Source organism: Schistocerca piceifrons, chromosome 6, assembly GCF_021461385.2.
Source record: "Schistocerca piceifrons isolate TAMUIC-IGC-003096 chromosome 6, iqSchPice1.1, whole genome shotgun sequence".
In the NCBI taxonomy this organism is placed as follows: domain Eukaryota; kingdom Metazoa; phylum Arthropoda; class Insecta; order Orthoptera; family Acrididae; genus Schistocerca; species Schistocerca piceifrons.
In genome coordinates, this window is record NC_060143.1 from 11,684,958 (window position 1) to 11,699,402 (window position 14,445).

A 14,445-nucleotide genomic window follows, 5' to 3' on the forward strand; every position below is an offset into this window, starting at 1 on the left:
TTCCGATGTCATGAAGAAGTCACAAATTGCATCGATTCGTGGATCGCTTCAAAATATTCTAATGGAATGTTGTATACTCCCGGGGCCTTGTTTCGACTCAGGCCTTTCAGTGCTCTGTCAAACTCTTCACGCAGTATGGTATCTCCCATTTCATCTTCATCTACATTCTCTTCCATTTCCATAATATTGTCCTCAAGTAATTCGCCCTTGTATAGACCCTCCGTATACCTCTTCCTCCTTTCTGCTTTCCCTTCTTTGTTTAGAACTGGGTTTCACAAATGATTCTTTTTTCTCCTAAGGTCTCTTTAATTTTCCTGTAGGCACTATCTTATCTTACCCCTAGTTAGTTATGCCTCTACATCCTTACATTTGTCCTCTAGCCATCCCTGCTACTAACTGACACAATAAATTAAATCACGTTAGACACGTTCTCGGTGGAGGAGATTTGACAAATAACGACTGAGTATCGTGAAACAACATTAAGGTCGCCTGCTAAGCAGTACGGCAAGTTTAGAATTATTGACTTCCGGAACATCAGACTGAACAAGGTCATGCGAAGAATAGCAGAGCGGTAATCACTGCTACGTGTTACATGGTAGATACTCGTATTTATGCTTATTTGAACCACCTTGGTATCGTTCTCCAGCTCGCTCCACATCACTGCCTTCGTGTGTAGGACAGTTTCCAGAAATAACTGCTGATTGTATATATTTCCGCAAAAGTTCTATCGGACGCTGTTCCTCACTCCATAATTTTATGGTGGATTTACGTCTAGTAGTATAAGCATCCGATCACGCCTCCAGGATTGACTAAATATTCAGTTTCTCATGTTACCCTTCCTAAAATTTCTCTATGTATTAGATACGTTGAATATTTACTCCAAATTACGTGTAATCCGTATTTATTTTGAAATAGTACATAATATCTGTGATGTTCGCTAAGCAGCAATGAAATAGTTTAGTAGCTCGTTGAACAATGTTATAGAGTGCATCACTGAAATTGACGTCTTGTAAATAGTACGAATAGAGAATCTACAAAACATCTGTGTAGATCATATGCATAGCAGACAAGAATAAAGTCTGGCGTTTGAATAACACGTCGAGATAATATTCTATATCCTTTTTCCAGAACTAAGTTTTAATAAGTACAATCTGTGACGAATTCCTTGAATTTGTAAATGTCATTCAAATAAACGATCAACAAATGTAAAGGAGTTACAGAAAATACGATAGCCTAGTGCTGCAAGGTGATTCCAATTCACGTTGTGGCGAACTCGTCGCCCATTCCCTCTTCTGTTTCTTCTTGTCCCGGTTCCACTGCCAATGCAGCCTCACCTGCAAATAAAAAGAAGGTTTCTGTAATATCGTGTAAAATCGATACCGATGCCAGCCACACGCAGTGTGTCTGTTTTCGACATCAACGATAGACTCTTCAAATCGCTGTAACGTGTCTGACAGAGAAATATGCCTGTTGTACAATGAATCGAAGTTTTATCCTGTTCCATTCCGAAACCTACTGTGGGAAGAATAAATGCTCATAGCCCAATGAATAGGTTGTTATCCGCTTAATTTTGCGTTAATCATCCCTAAGGTGAGGTTAAAGAATATATATATATATATATATATATATATATCTGTTGGGCTCTGGTACAGGCTAGTGGGAGGAGCTTTGATCACCTTCGTATATACCTACGTAATTCGATAACGAGGCACTACAGACTTTCAGGTTCAGTCTACATCTACATCTATCTACATCTACATGGATACTATGAAAATCACATTTAAGGTCCTGGCAGAGGCTTCATCGAACCACCTTCACAATTCTCTATTATTCCAATCTCGTATAGCGCGCAAAACGTGCTGCCTTTATTTGAACTTTTTCGATGTACTCCGTCCGTCCTATCTGGTAAGAATCCCACACCACGCAGCAGTATTCTAAAAGAGGACGGACAAGGGTAGTGTAGGCAGTCTCCTTAGATGATCTGTTACATTTTCTAAGTCTCCTACCAATAAAACGCTGTCTTTGGTTAGCCTTCCCCTCAACATTTTCTGTGTGTCCCTTCCAATTTAACTTGTTCGTAATTGTAATTCATAGGTATTTAGTTGAATTTATTGCCTTTAGATTTGACTGATTTATCGTGTAACCGAAGTTTAAGGGATTCCTTATAGCACTCATGTGGATGACCTCACACTTTTCGTTATTTAGGGTCAACTGCCAATTTCGCACCATTCAGATCTTTTCTAAATCGTTTTGCAATTTGTTTTGATCTTCTGATGACTTTGTTAGTCGATAAACGACAGCGTCATCTGCAAACAAACTAAGACGGCTGCTCAGATTGTCTCCCAAAGCGGTTATATAGATAAGGAACAGCAAAGGGCCTATAACACTACCTTGGGGAACACCAAAAATCACTTCTGTTTTACTCGATGACTTTCCGTCAATTACTACGAACTGTGACTTCTCTGACAGGGAACCACAAATCCAGTCACATAACTGGGACGATATTCCATAAGCACACAATTTCACAACGAGCCGCTTGTGTGGAACAATGTCAAAAGCCTTGCGGAAATCCAGAAATACGGAATCGATCTGAAATCCCTTGTCAATAGCACTCAACACTTCATGTGAATAAAGAGCTAGTTGTGTTTGACAGGAACGATGTTTTCTAAACCCATCTTGACTGTCTCTCAATAGACAGTTTTCTTCGAGGTAATTCATAATGTTTGAACACAATATATGTTTCAAAATCCTGCTGCATATCGACGTTAACGACATGGGCCTGTAATTTAATGGATTACTCCTACTAACTTTGTTGAATATTGGTGTGACCTGTGCAACTTTCCAGTCTTTGGGTACGGATCTTTCGTCGGGCGAATGGTTGCATATGATTGTCAAGTATGGAGCTAATGAATCAGCATACTCCGAAAGAATCTAATTGGTGTATAGTCTGGACCAGAACATTTGCTTTTATTAAGTGATTTAAGTTATAGATATTTACTTCTACGTTACTCATGTTGGTAGCTGTTCTCGATTCGAATTCTGGAATATTTACTTCGTCTTCTTTTGCGGAGGCATTTCTGAAGGCTGTGTTTAGTAACTCTGCTTTGGCAGCACTGTCTTCTATTGTATCTCCATTGCTGTCGCGCAGAGAAGACATTGATTGTTTCTTGCCGCTAACATACTTCACACACGACCAGAATCTCTTCGGATTTTCTGCCAAGTTTCGAGACAAAGTTTCGTTGTGGAAACTATTGTAAGCATCTCGCATTGAATTTCGAGCTTCTGTAAAAGATCGCCAATCTTGAGGATTTTGCGTCTGTTTAAATTTGGCATGTTTGTTTCGTTGTTCCTGCAACAGTGTACTAACCCGTTTTGTGTACCAAGGAGGATCAACTCCGTCGTTAGTTAATTTATTTTCTCTCAGTTGCTGCCTATACTATTTCTTTGAGTTCAAGCCACATCTGGTCTACACTTATATTATTAATTTGGAATGAGTGGAGATTATCTCTCACAAAGGTGTCAAGTCAATTTTTATCTGTTTTTTTGAATAGGTTCTCTTTCGCTTATTTTTGGAGGATTTGGGGATTACAATATTCAACCTCGCTACGACAACCCTGTGTTCACTAATTCCTGTACCGGTTTTGATGCTCGTTATTAACTCAGTATTCTTTGTTTCTAAGAGGTCAAGTGTGTTTTCACAACCGTTTACTATCCGCGTGGGCTCATGAACTAACTGCTCGAAATAATTTTCAGAGAATGTATTTCGCACAATTTAGGATGATATTGTAAGCGTACCCCTGGAATTAAACATGTATTTTTGCCAACATATCGGGGGTAAAAAATGGTTCAAATGGCTCTGAGCACTATGGGACTCAACATCTTAGGTCATAAGTCCCCTAGAACTTAGAACTACTTAAACCTAACTAACCTAAGGACATCACACACACCCATGCCCGAGGCAGGATTCGAACCTGCGACCGTTGCAGTCCCGCGGTTCCGGACTGCAGCGCCAGAACCGCTAGACCACCGCGGCCGGCCTTATCGGGGGTAAATTAAAGTCTCTACCAACTATTATCGTATGAGTCTGGTGCATGTTTGAAATCAAACTCGAGTTTTCTTTGAACCTTTCAGCAATTGTATCATCTGAATTGGGAGGTCGGTAAAAGGATCCTATTATTATTTTATTCCGGTTTCCAACAATGACCTCTGCCCATACTAACTCACAGGAAGTATCTACTTCAATTTCGCAAGTTAAACTACTTCTAACAGTAATAAACACGCCATCACCAACCGTGTTTAGCCTATCCTTTCGGAACACCGTTAGGTTCTTCGCAAAAATTTCGGTTGATCTTATATCCGGCTTTAGCCAGATTTCAGTGCCTATAACGATTTGAGCATCAGTGCTTTCTATTAGCGCTTGCAGCTCTGGTACTTTCCCAACACAGCTACGTCAGTTTACAACTGTTATACCATTAGTTCTTGTATCTTCGTTCTTCCTGTGTTCGGCTTGCACACTTTGAGACTGAAGCCCTTCTTGTGTTTTCCCGAGAGCCTCTAACCTAAAAAACCGCGCAGTCCACGCCACACAGCCCCTGCTACCCGTGTAGCCGCCTCCTGCGTATAATGGAAACCTGACCTATTCAGCGGAACCCGAAACCCAACCACCCTTTGGTGCAATTGCAGCCTACACGGTCGCAGAACAGTCTGAGCCTCTGATTCAGACCCTCCAGTCGGCTCTGTACGAGAGGTCCGAAATCAGTCCTGTCGACTATGCTGTAAATGGTCAGTTCTGCTTTCGTCTTGGAAACAAGTCTGGCAACCTTTACCACTTCTGTTAGCCACTCGAAACCAGAGAGAATCTCTTCTGATCCAAAGTGACACATATCATTGGTACCTACGTGAGCAACCACCTGCAGCTGGCTGCACCCTGTGCTCTTCATGGCATCTGGGAGGACCTTTTCCACATCTGGAATAACTCCACCCGGTACGAACACGTACGTGCCTTCCTGTCAGCCACGTCCCTAAGGGGCCCCATACGCGCCTAACGTTGGAGCTCCCAACTAGCAATAACCCCACCCTTTGTGATTGCCTGGATCTTGCAGACTGAGTGGTTTCCTCTGAAACAGTAAAGGCGACAGCGTCTGGTTCAGCGAGTGTCAGCCACAGACAGCACCTGGAACCTGTTTGTCAGACAAACCAGGGAGGTCTTACGTGCGGCCGCCTCGGAAGTCTTTCACCGCCTGCTTCGCCCCGGGGCGACCTCCCACTCGACCACAGGTGAGGGGTCAGCCTCAGTGGGAGCAGTAACTGGGTTGGCCACCGGCGAGGACCGATCGGAGGACTCTGCCGTGCTGGACGTCAGTTGGATCCCCACGGCCGGCCCAGAACAGTGGTGCCCATCCACTGCAGCCTCAAGTCGTGTAACTGAAGCCACCACATCCTGAAGCTGAGAGCGAAGTGTCACCAACTCGGCTCGCATCCGCACGCAACAATAGCAGTCCCTGCCCATACTAAAGACCGTGGAAACTAAACTATGCAGATAAACGGACTATCGGCACGTGCTGCACAAACTCTACTGTTGGGTGAGTGTTTCGAGTGGGATTTCGAGGGCGTCTGTGTCTACTGTTCCAACCTCACAAGAGGACGTGGGACAGAATGATGAAAATGGTTTAGAGAGACATACTAGAATTAACCAGATACTGGACTCTAGTGTTAAGAATGGGGAAAATTAGCCAGACTGCAATCCTGGCAATCAAAAATGAACTTGCTGCCTGGGCTATCGCCATTGCGAAGCTCGAGGGGCGTTTAGAAGAATTGGAAAAAGAGAATGAAAGACTGCGTCAGCGACCGGTCAAGACATGGGCTGGAGTGGCCGAGCAAGCGCAAACCACCAAAGAGACTATTGCCAATATTTCGAAGAGACCAGACATGGCGGTCTTCCTGAGTCCCCTGCCTGTACAGAGTATTAAGAAGGTGCAGAAGATCTTTACTACTACCATCGACCCTGCGAAGGATAAAATCAAAATTAATAAGGTAAATGTGACAAAAAATGTTGTTATTGTTAATGTAGCCACTGAGGATGACAGAAAGAAAATTCTGAATAACACAACACTGAACAAAGCAATAAAGTGCGAACCACCAAAAAAGCGAAACCCTTTGGTGATTCTCTATGACGTACCAGTAGCATTAAAAGATTACGATATCTATGAGATAATGTATCATCAAAACTTTGATGACATGGACTGGGATACTTTTAAAAATGAGTTCAAGTTACGCTTTAAAACTGGGCCCTGGGATGTAGTACATCACGTTTCCGAGGTCTCAGGAAAAATGTGGCGAAGGCTCACCAGAATGGGCAGAATCTACATAGGTTTCCATGCCATCAATGTCCGAGATTACTTAGTGGTTCTCTGATGCCACAATTGTGGCGACTTGGACCATATCATTAAGCACTGTGAACGAAAGCCAGCTTGCTCCAGGTGTGGGGCTGAGGATCACGTTAAGAAGAACTGTGGCAAAGCTGGGATATGCATCCCGCCGGCCAGGGTGGCCGAGCGGTTCTAGGCGCTACAGTCTGGAGCCGCGCGACCGCTGCAGTCGCAGGTTCGAATCCTGCCTCGGGCATGGATGTGTGATGTCCTTAGTTAGGTTTAAGTAGTTCTAAGTTCTAGGGGACTGATGACCTCAGACGTTAAGTCCCATAGTGCTCAGAGCCATTTGAACCATAAGCATCCCCTGCACAAGGAGAGGAAAGAAGACCTGTAACACCACCAGAAGAAACTGCCCAACATACCGAATTCTAAAGCAAAGGCTTATTGTCCGAACCGAGTATGGCTGAGGCTATACCTGAACACAGGAAGCCTAAGAGAAAGTCCCCGAGCAAAAGGTTGAGGGATGCAATGAGGGCAAATAGTCAGAGAATTCATTCAAAAGTTCACAAAGTCGCAATCTCTAACAGTAGCAACAAAAGTAGCACATGTGTGCAAACAGGTCCTTGCGGTCAGAAGGAGGCTCCCTCTCCTCCAAGCCGGGGACTAAGGTCGCCTGAAAATCATGCACGACCACATGGGAATCCTGTGGTAGAGAGTCTGCCAGTGAAAAAGTATAACGAAACGAGTACCAAAGAGCCAGTGCAGGTGAATGATGTGAGCAGCTCAAGTTCGTCAACAGGCCGACCGCCTCAGAGAGGGTTGGGAATGGACCCTGCTAGGGTATACCCCAACCTGGAGCATGCTCTGCAATTAGCTCGCCTAGAGGAGCCGGCTGTCCTCACTGCAGCCTGAAGGCATGTGGTGTGCGCCGGCCATGAGTATGGAGGAGAAATCACCTTTCTGGTAATGGAGGCTGTAGATAGGATGGAGCTTAAGACAATGAATCTTCCCACTGACTTTGGGGCCCTGCAGGACTTAGTCAGAAAGGTGTTTGAGAGACGAAATGAGAAATTTGATCTTGATGAGCTATACAATCAATCAGTTATCACTGATGGAAGAATAGCACACGACTGGAGTAGGAACTGGTCAGATTCTCATATTCATACATGTTTTCCACATGAACCATTTAAGCGTTGGACAGATAAACACACGGAACAGCGAATTAGTCCTGCAGGAACTCCGCAGAGTGGTGGAGGAGATGAGTTTAGATGTCCTCTGTCTGCAGGAGCCGTACTCCCAATCTGGGTGAATCCCTTTCATGGCTGTCAATTACCAAGTAATTCACTTTGGAGTGGAACCAAGGGCCGCAGTCATAGTGGCAAATAGGGCGTAGAGAACTACAGTCCTTGCATAGTTCTCTGATGACCACTGCGACGTCATGGAATTACAGTCGCCCATAGGAGTACTTTATATCGTCAATATGCACTTTCAATATGGCAGAGGAATTGATGAATTCCTGGATAAACTAACTCAAGTAGCCACAGCGTTGCGGGGGCGCAGATTTATAGTGACAGCAGATATAAATGCCAAGTCCACCCTATGGTTCAGTGCCACTCAAGACGACGGAGGTGAAAAAGCAGAAGAAACCATTAAGGCACTGCAATTAGTTGTCGCCAACAAGCAAGGGAACCCCGCTCCCCCCACCTACTCCAGCGGAGGGAGGAGGGCACAAACATCGAGGTTACTCTAGTAATGCCAAATCATGCAACAGCATAATGGTCTGGGCTGTATGGGATCAGGTCACAACAAGCGGCCATAATTTAATAACCTTTTCCATAATGGACCGGGAGTGCCACTGGGACATGGGGTGAGACTGGGACCACTTAGCGAGGGAGTGCGACGTACCGATATTGCCGGAGGGTGATGAGAATGTAGAGGGATACGCTGAAGTGCTGGTGAAAGCAGTTACCAAGGCGGTGAAGGCAGGAGGAGAGCCGTTGCGGCCTCCCCTTCACCATGCTCAGCCGAACTGGGACAGATGCGCCAGTTTGTAAGGAGGGCGAGGAGGTACTACCACATGAGTGTCATCTGGGAAGAAAAGCAACGATGGCTGCAAGAGTACAGTGAAGCTAAAGAACAGTTCCAACAGGAGCTCAGGGCAGTCAGGCTGAGGAGTTGGGACAAGTACATACAAAGCCAATTGGCTACAGACCTATGGGGTATGCCGTACAAGCTAGTACAGGAAACAAAAGGTCGCCTATGGTGTTATCTACCGTTAGGGATGGGGACCAGATGACTGGGACTTGGCGGGAAACTGCTGAGGTCCTCCTCCAGGTCCTGTTGCCTGATGATAGAGAGGAAGACGTCTCAGATGAAAAACAAAGGGTCGGGAGAGAAAACCAGCAGGTCTACGTAAACAATATCATGGTTTATCTCTTCTCCAAAGAGGAGGTAGGTGCCCAAATAAAGGCCCTTAAGAAGGGGAAGGCTCCTGGACCAGATGCCATTACAGCAGAGGTGGTGCAATTCCTCGCCCGCCAGCTGGTGGCACCTCTCGCTAAGTTATACAATGAGTGTCTATGGCTGTGAAAATTTCCATCCATTTGGAAAATAGCAAATGTGGTAATATCAAAAAAGGTCAAGATAAAGACCCTAAAGATGTGAAATCTTACAGACCCATCTGCTTACTGGAACTTTTTGAGAAGTTGCTAGCAGACAGAGCACACCACGTGTTGTGTGGGATGAGTGACAGACAATTCGGCTTCCAGTCAGGGCGATCAGCATCTGACGCAATCCCGTGGCTGCAGGTGTATGTGACTCTGTTCCGCACAGGTACATTGTTGCCATCATGGTGGACATCAATGGCACCTTTGACAACCTGTGGTGGTCTGCGCTCTTCTCCTGCTTTCAGAAAAAAATTGTCCAGGGCCATTATATGGCTGTCTTAGGAGCTATTGTGAAGACAGGGAGGTCTGGCTATCGGCCCCTAGTGGATGAATTAGGAAGAAGATAACAAAGGGGTGTCCTCAGGGCTCTGTTCTGGGGCCTCTCCTTTGGGATGTCAACATGGAACCCCTTCTGGATGAGTTAAAGAGCAGTAACGATGTGCTAAAGGTCATAGCCTATGCAGATGACCTCCTCCTGCTGGTTAGCGGCTGTAGCCGCGAGGACCTAGAACCTAAAGTTGAAAGAGCTATATATATTATGACGGCATGGTGCCACAAAGCCGAAATGACAATTGCGCCAAGCAAGTCCACATACTTTGACAACTTATTAGGAATCCAACTCTTAGAATTAAAGGCTCACCAGTTCTTCGGTGCTGCGCGGCCCGATATCTAGGTGTAGTCGTCGACGAGAGGTGGAACTATAAATCATATATTGACACCATAACACAAAGATCATTAGAAACGCTAAACAACCTAATTGGAATTGGCCACAAACGCTTCCATCTCCCACCTGACCTAATTAAATTATACCATAATAGCATCCTAACCTCAATTGTGGGATACTGGTCAGGGGTCTGGGCACACAGGCTCACGAGGGCTATACCTGCTATGGCCGTAAGAATGGTGCAGCGAAACATGCTCCTGCACTCAGTAGGGGCATACGGAACAACTCCTGGGGGGGGGGGGGGCATTGCTCTTACTAATGGGGCTCTGTCCCTTTGATATAAAAATAAGGGAACAGGCCACCTGGTAGGGTGGAGAAGGAGAGGAGGGAAAAATAGTGGAAATAACGGGGATAATCCTGGAATAAAAAGAAGGGGGAAAGAATTGTGGCAAGAGCAGTGGGATAATGATGATATGGGGCGAAGAAGGTATGAGTTGCTGCCACACATTGAGGAGCAATTACAGCTTACATACCTTAAACTAACTAGAGGGCTGCTCCACTTTCTTACTGGACATGGACCATACCCGACATACCTATGTCGGTTCGAGAGGCGGGCTACACCAACGAGTGACTGGTGCCGTGCAACGCAGTCCAGACTGTGTTGAGTATGAGTGCCCCCTATTCGACGATGTTGCAGATGAACTTCGACAACAACTTCCTAACCATGACACACACCACCTGCACAGGCATGAGGACACCTTTCACGTCCTGAACAAACTCTCAGATGCAATATCCAGAAAAGTTCTTAAGGAATTTTTAAGGAACAATCTATAATACGTAATTACCCGAATCAGACTCCGTGCACCTATCCTGTTCCGCCGGGGCGTGGACTTGGCCAGCTGCTTCACGGCCGGGATCCGTCATGTCTCGGGTTGTGGTGAGGGGGGGGGGGGGGGCGTGTGCACACTTTTCACCGATCGTGACACGCACCGACAATGACAGAATAGATAAGAAATAGGTTAGTTGTAGGATAAGACAGGAAAACCACTTAGGATAGCACTGCAGCGATTAACGTCTTTGGCCAGCCCAGTGCCCACTGGGGTTAGCTCGGTTGGCATGGCCAACAACAACAACTGGCACACCTGTAACGCTGTAGGTAGTGTAGATTAGTTAGGTATAGATAGTTGCATGAACATCGTAAAATAACAACTTAGAGAACCAGTCACAATGAACTAGCAACCAAGATACACGTACAACAGGTAATAGTTGAATAGAAATGCCTGTAGTGGTGAAATAATAGTACGAGGAGAATTAACATACCTATAGTGTTAGCAATTAAGCTGCAGTATTTGTAATATGACTGTAATATTAGGACCCACTAATGTAGTAAGGTAGTGGGTTGATATGTATCTTTGTAGCCAATTCTGAATAAAGATTTAAAAAAAAAAAAACACTACTGTTGACCCTGACGAAAACGTAGGAATTGTGCCTAATAATACGCAGATATTAAAAAACCTGGCTTCTGGAGCACTCAGGTGAAGTAAATAATTCACCCCTGATTAGGAACTTGTAATATGTCACAAAACCGGTTTACTTTCCGACGCAAACGAATCTGGTGACATAGAAGATGCCTTACCTCATCCAGTCAGGTCGCCCACAGATGATGGATTGTGGACTCCCTTTAGGTACTTGTATCCCGTGGGGTAATCTTGTGTGTTTGACAATTGGTTCCTGACTCTGAGGCTCTGGAGAGTTTATGAAGGTTTAAAAGGCAATTGTTCTGCTTGTTTCATCTGTTTCAGTTCTCGCTAATGGAGGGATATGATAACACCTTTTCGGTCGGCAGGTTGAAAGGTATGTGCTGAGATTCGATCAGGATAGAGCCAGTGAAAAATGTCGATAGTTCCCAACCGCAAGGTTGGACGAGTAGTACATCTTCGAGTAGTAAGATCTTTGACAGCTAACAGAGCTAGGTGCACGCGGTAAAAGTTTGAGTAGTGGTGAGGAGATGCGCAGAGACAGCAGACGTGTTTCGAGTCGGAGCTAGATGCCTGCAGGAGGCAGCCGGGTCGTGACAGCATCAAAGTAAGAATTGGCGCTACGCACATAATAAGCTATATATTGAGCGAAACTCGGCACATACCTGGGAAACTAGAAAGAATAATTAATAAAATAGGTTTTCTTTGGTTAAATAATGTCTAAAAGCTAGATAGAAATCCCATTGTTGATGCAATAAGCGTTTTCTGAAACTTTCTCGTAAATCCATGCTATAGAAGTTTTTTTTAGTTTTTCACATGTGCCTTAAAAGTTTGAAAAATAAATATTTTTTAGATAAAATTAGAGTTTCATCTCACACCTTATGTCGTTCTCCGCATCCTGTGCTTGCATTGAACCAAAAGGTACATTAAAGTTCCCATGAGTAAAGCTAATAATTTCATTTATCAGAGTAAAATAATCTATATGCCATTGCACAGTTGGCAAATTATTCAGATCAGGACAGATTTTTTATTAAGTAACAAACAGGGCCAAAATGATTAAAGTTATCTAGAATGACAATTTTATGCCATTGCACTACAGCTGAGTTGAATATATGTTTTATTATCGGCTAAACGGGAAGGAGTGCACGAGGTAAGTCCACAGACGCAGTCAGATGCAGGTTGGTGACTTTCATTTATTTTTACCACTAAACTTTCATGCAATCAGATGTGTATTTTGAGTATTAATGTTCCAACAATATTTTCATGCAGTCAGATAAAGTTCAGTTCAGTTAAATACACAGTCAGATGCAAGTTTTATTAAAGACTAAAGCAGTCACATGCAGCTCAGTCTAGTTTAAAATAGAGAATTTTTATTAACAACACTTTCAAGGTGACGGGCGAAGCGTCATGGAATAATATCTTTGGCACAGTTGAATTAAATTTTGAATCCTTCTCCTGATATTTCCAGAATGAGATTTTCACTCTGCAGCGGAGTGTGCGCTGATATGAAACTTCCTGGCAGATTAAAACTGTGTGCCCGACCGAGACTCGAACTCGGGACCTTTGCCTTTCGCGGGCAAGTGCTCTACCATCTGAGCTACCGAAGCACGACTCACGCCCGGTACTCACAGCTTTACTTCTGCCAGTATCTCGTCTCCTACCTTCCAAACTTTACAGAAGCTCTCCTGCGAACTTGCAGAACTAGCACTCCTGAAAGAAAGGATATAGCGGAGACATAGCTTAGCCACAGCCTGGGGGATGTTTCCAGAATGAGATTTTCACTCTGTTTCATATCAGCGCACACTCCGCTGCAGAGTGAAAATCTCATTCTGGAAACATCCCCCAGGCTGTGGCTAAGCCATGTCTCCGCTATATCCTTTCTTTCAGGAGTGCTAGTTCTGCAAGTTCGCAGGAGAGCTTCTGTAAAGTTTGGAAGGTAGGAGACGAGATACTGGCAGAAGTAAAGCTGTGAGTACCGGGCGTGAGTCGTGCTTCGGTAGCTCAGATGGTAGAGTACTTGCCCGCGAAAGGCAAAGGTCCCGAGTTCGAGTCTCGGTCGGGCACACAGTTTTAATCTGCCAGGAAGTTTCCTTCTCCTGATAGTTCGAGAGTTGGGCAAAGAAGGTCAAGATGATAACAGGCAGGTGGAATGTCAACAAAGAAGGACCACAGAAGCTGCATGTAATACAACTGCAAGACAGAGTTTAATGCCACACATTGGATGTCCAAGGCTCTGGTGCATTAGACTGATATAGGTAGAGGGGACCGTCACTATCATGACTACGCAGAGTGGAGCAAGAGAGTATCAAGTTGGACGCAAGAGTAACTATTCAGTACACCAACTCTACAAAATACACCCACCACTGCTCCTGAAGGCAGGGCTGAGACACCTTACAGTCTGGGCCAGGGTGACCAGAGAAGCTGTCCAGACAAGAAAAGCAGGCCAAGTGATATCACTGCAGCCTCACAGTAGCAGGGAACACAGGCCAGTCATGCTTAAATGTTACTCTTGTTCCAGTGGAGGACTCAACTCTGCTTGCACCCGTCCAGTCTGGAGGTTGGACCCATGTTGGTGTATCCTCTGCTCATCTCGTCCAACTGTCTTCAGTCTTTGATGAAACAGCAAGGCCTGCCTGAGGTTCATAGCCACTGTGAGCCGCAATGCTGCACCTGAGGCAAGACGAGGGGGGCTGTGGGCACTATCAACCAGCAGATCTTTTGGTGGTCCAATCAGTGAGTCCAGGGAGCAGACCATCATCTTACATCGTGGGGCGCATAGCTGCTACCACCTGCCTTCTATTCCTGTGGGCAGACTTCTTTGCTGCCAGCTGTTCTCCTGTCGGCTGGCAGCAGCGTGAATCCGCACAACTTCGTGCAATTTTTGCAGAGCTGGTGGTGCCTTTGATACTCGCGGTCTATGTTACGGTAAGGCATGCCCTGGTTATCCACTTTCCGGAGCTGCTATTGAACGACGCTGCCTGCCTAGTGTGGCCAGTGGCCTTCTGATGTGACTGGGCGCTGACGGCTGACGCTGCTGTTTCAGCCACTGCTGATATGGGGGCTGCCTACTGAGCACTGATGTCGCCACGTGCCTGGCATGACGCACGCCACTGCTGCCCTGCTGCCGCAAATGGCGTAAGAATCAAGACACACGCGTGTCTTGGAGCAACAAAGCGTTACTTTGTTAATGATGTCTCACTAGCGCCACCGGGCGTCTGGCAGGCCGTCACCATCGAAACACTGCTCACCGACGTCCAAGTGTAATA

The 14,445-nt window shown here is 45.4% G+C and overlaps 1 protein-coding gene across 1 annotated transcript in view; it reads right to left on the reverse strand.

Moving 5' to 3' along the window:
* Positions 1–1,257: 1,257 nt before the first annotated feature.
* LOC124802809 (radial spoke head 1 homolog) overlaps positions 1,258–14,445 on the reverse strand; it is a 128,556-nt gene continuing 115,368 nt past the window's right edge. Inside the window, exon 6 of the mRNA XM_047263815.1 lies at positions 1,258–1,334. Coding sequence (XP_047119771.1) covers positions 1,258–1,334 — 77 coding nt within the window. The remainder of the gene's footprint in view (positions 1,335–14,445) is intronic.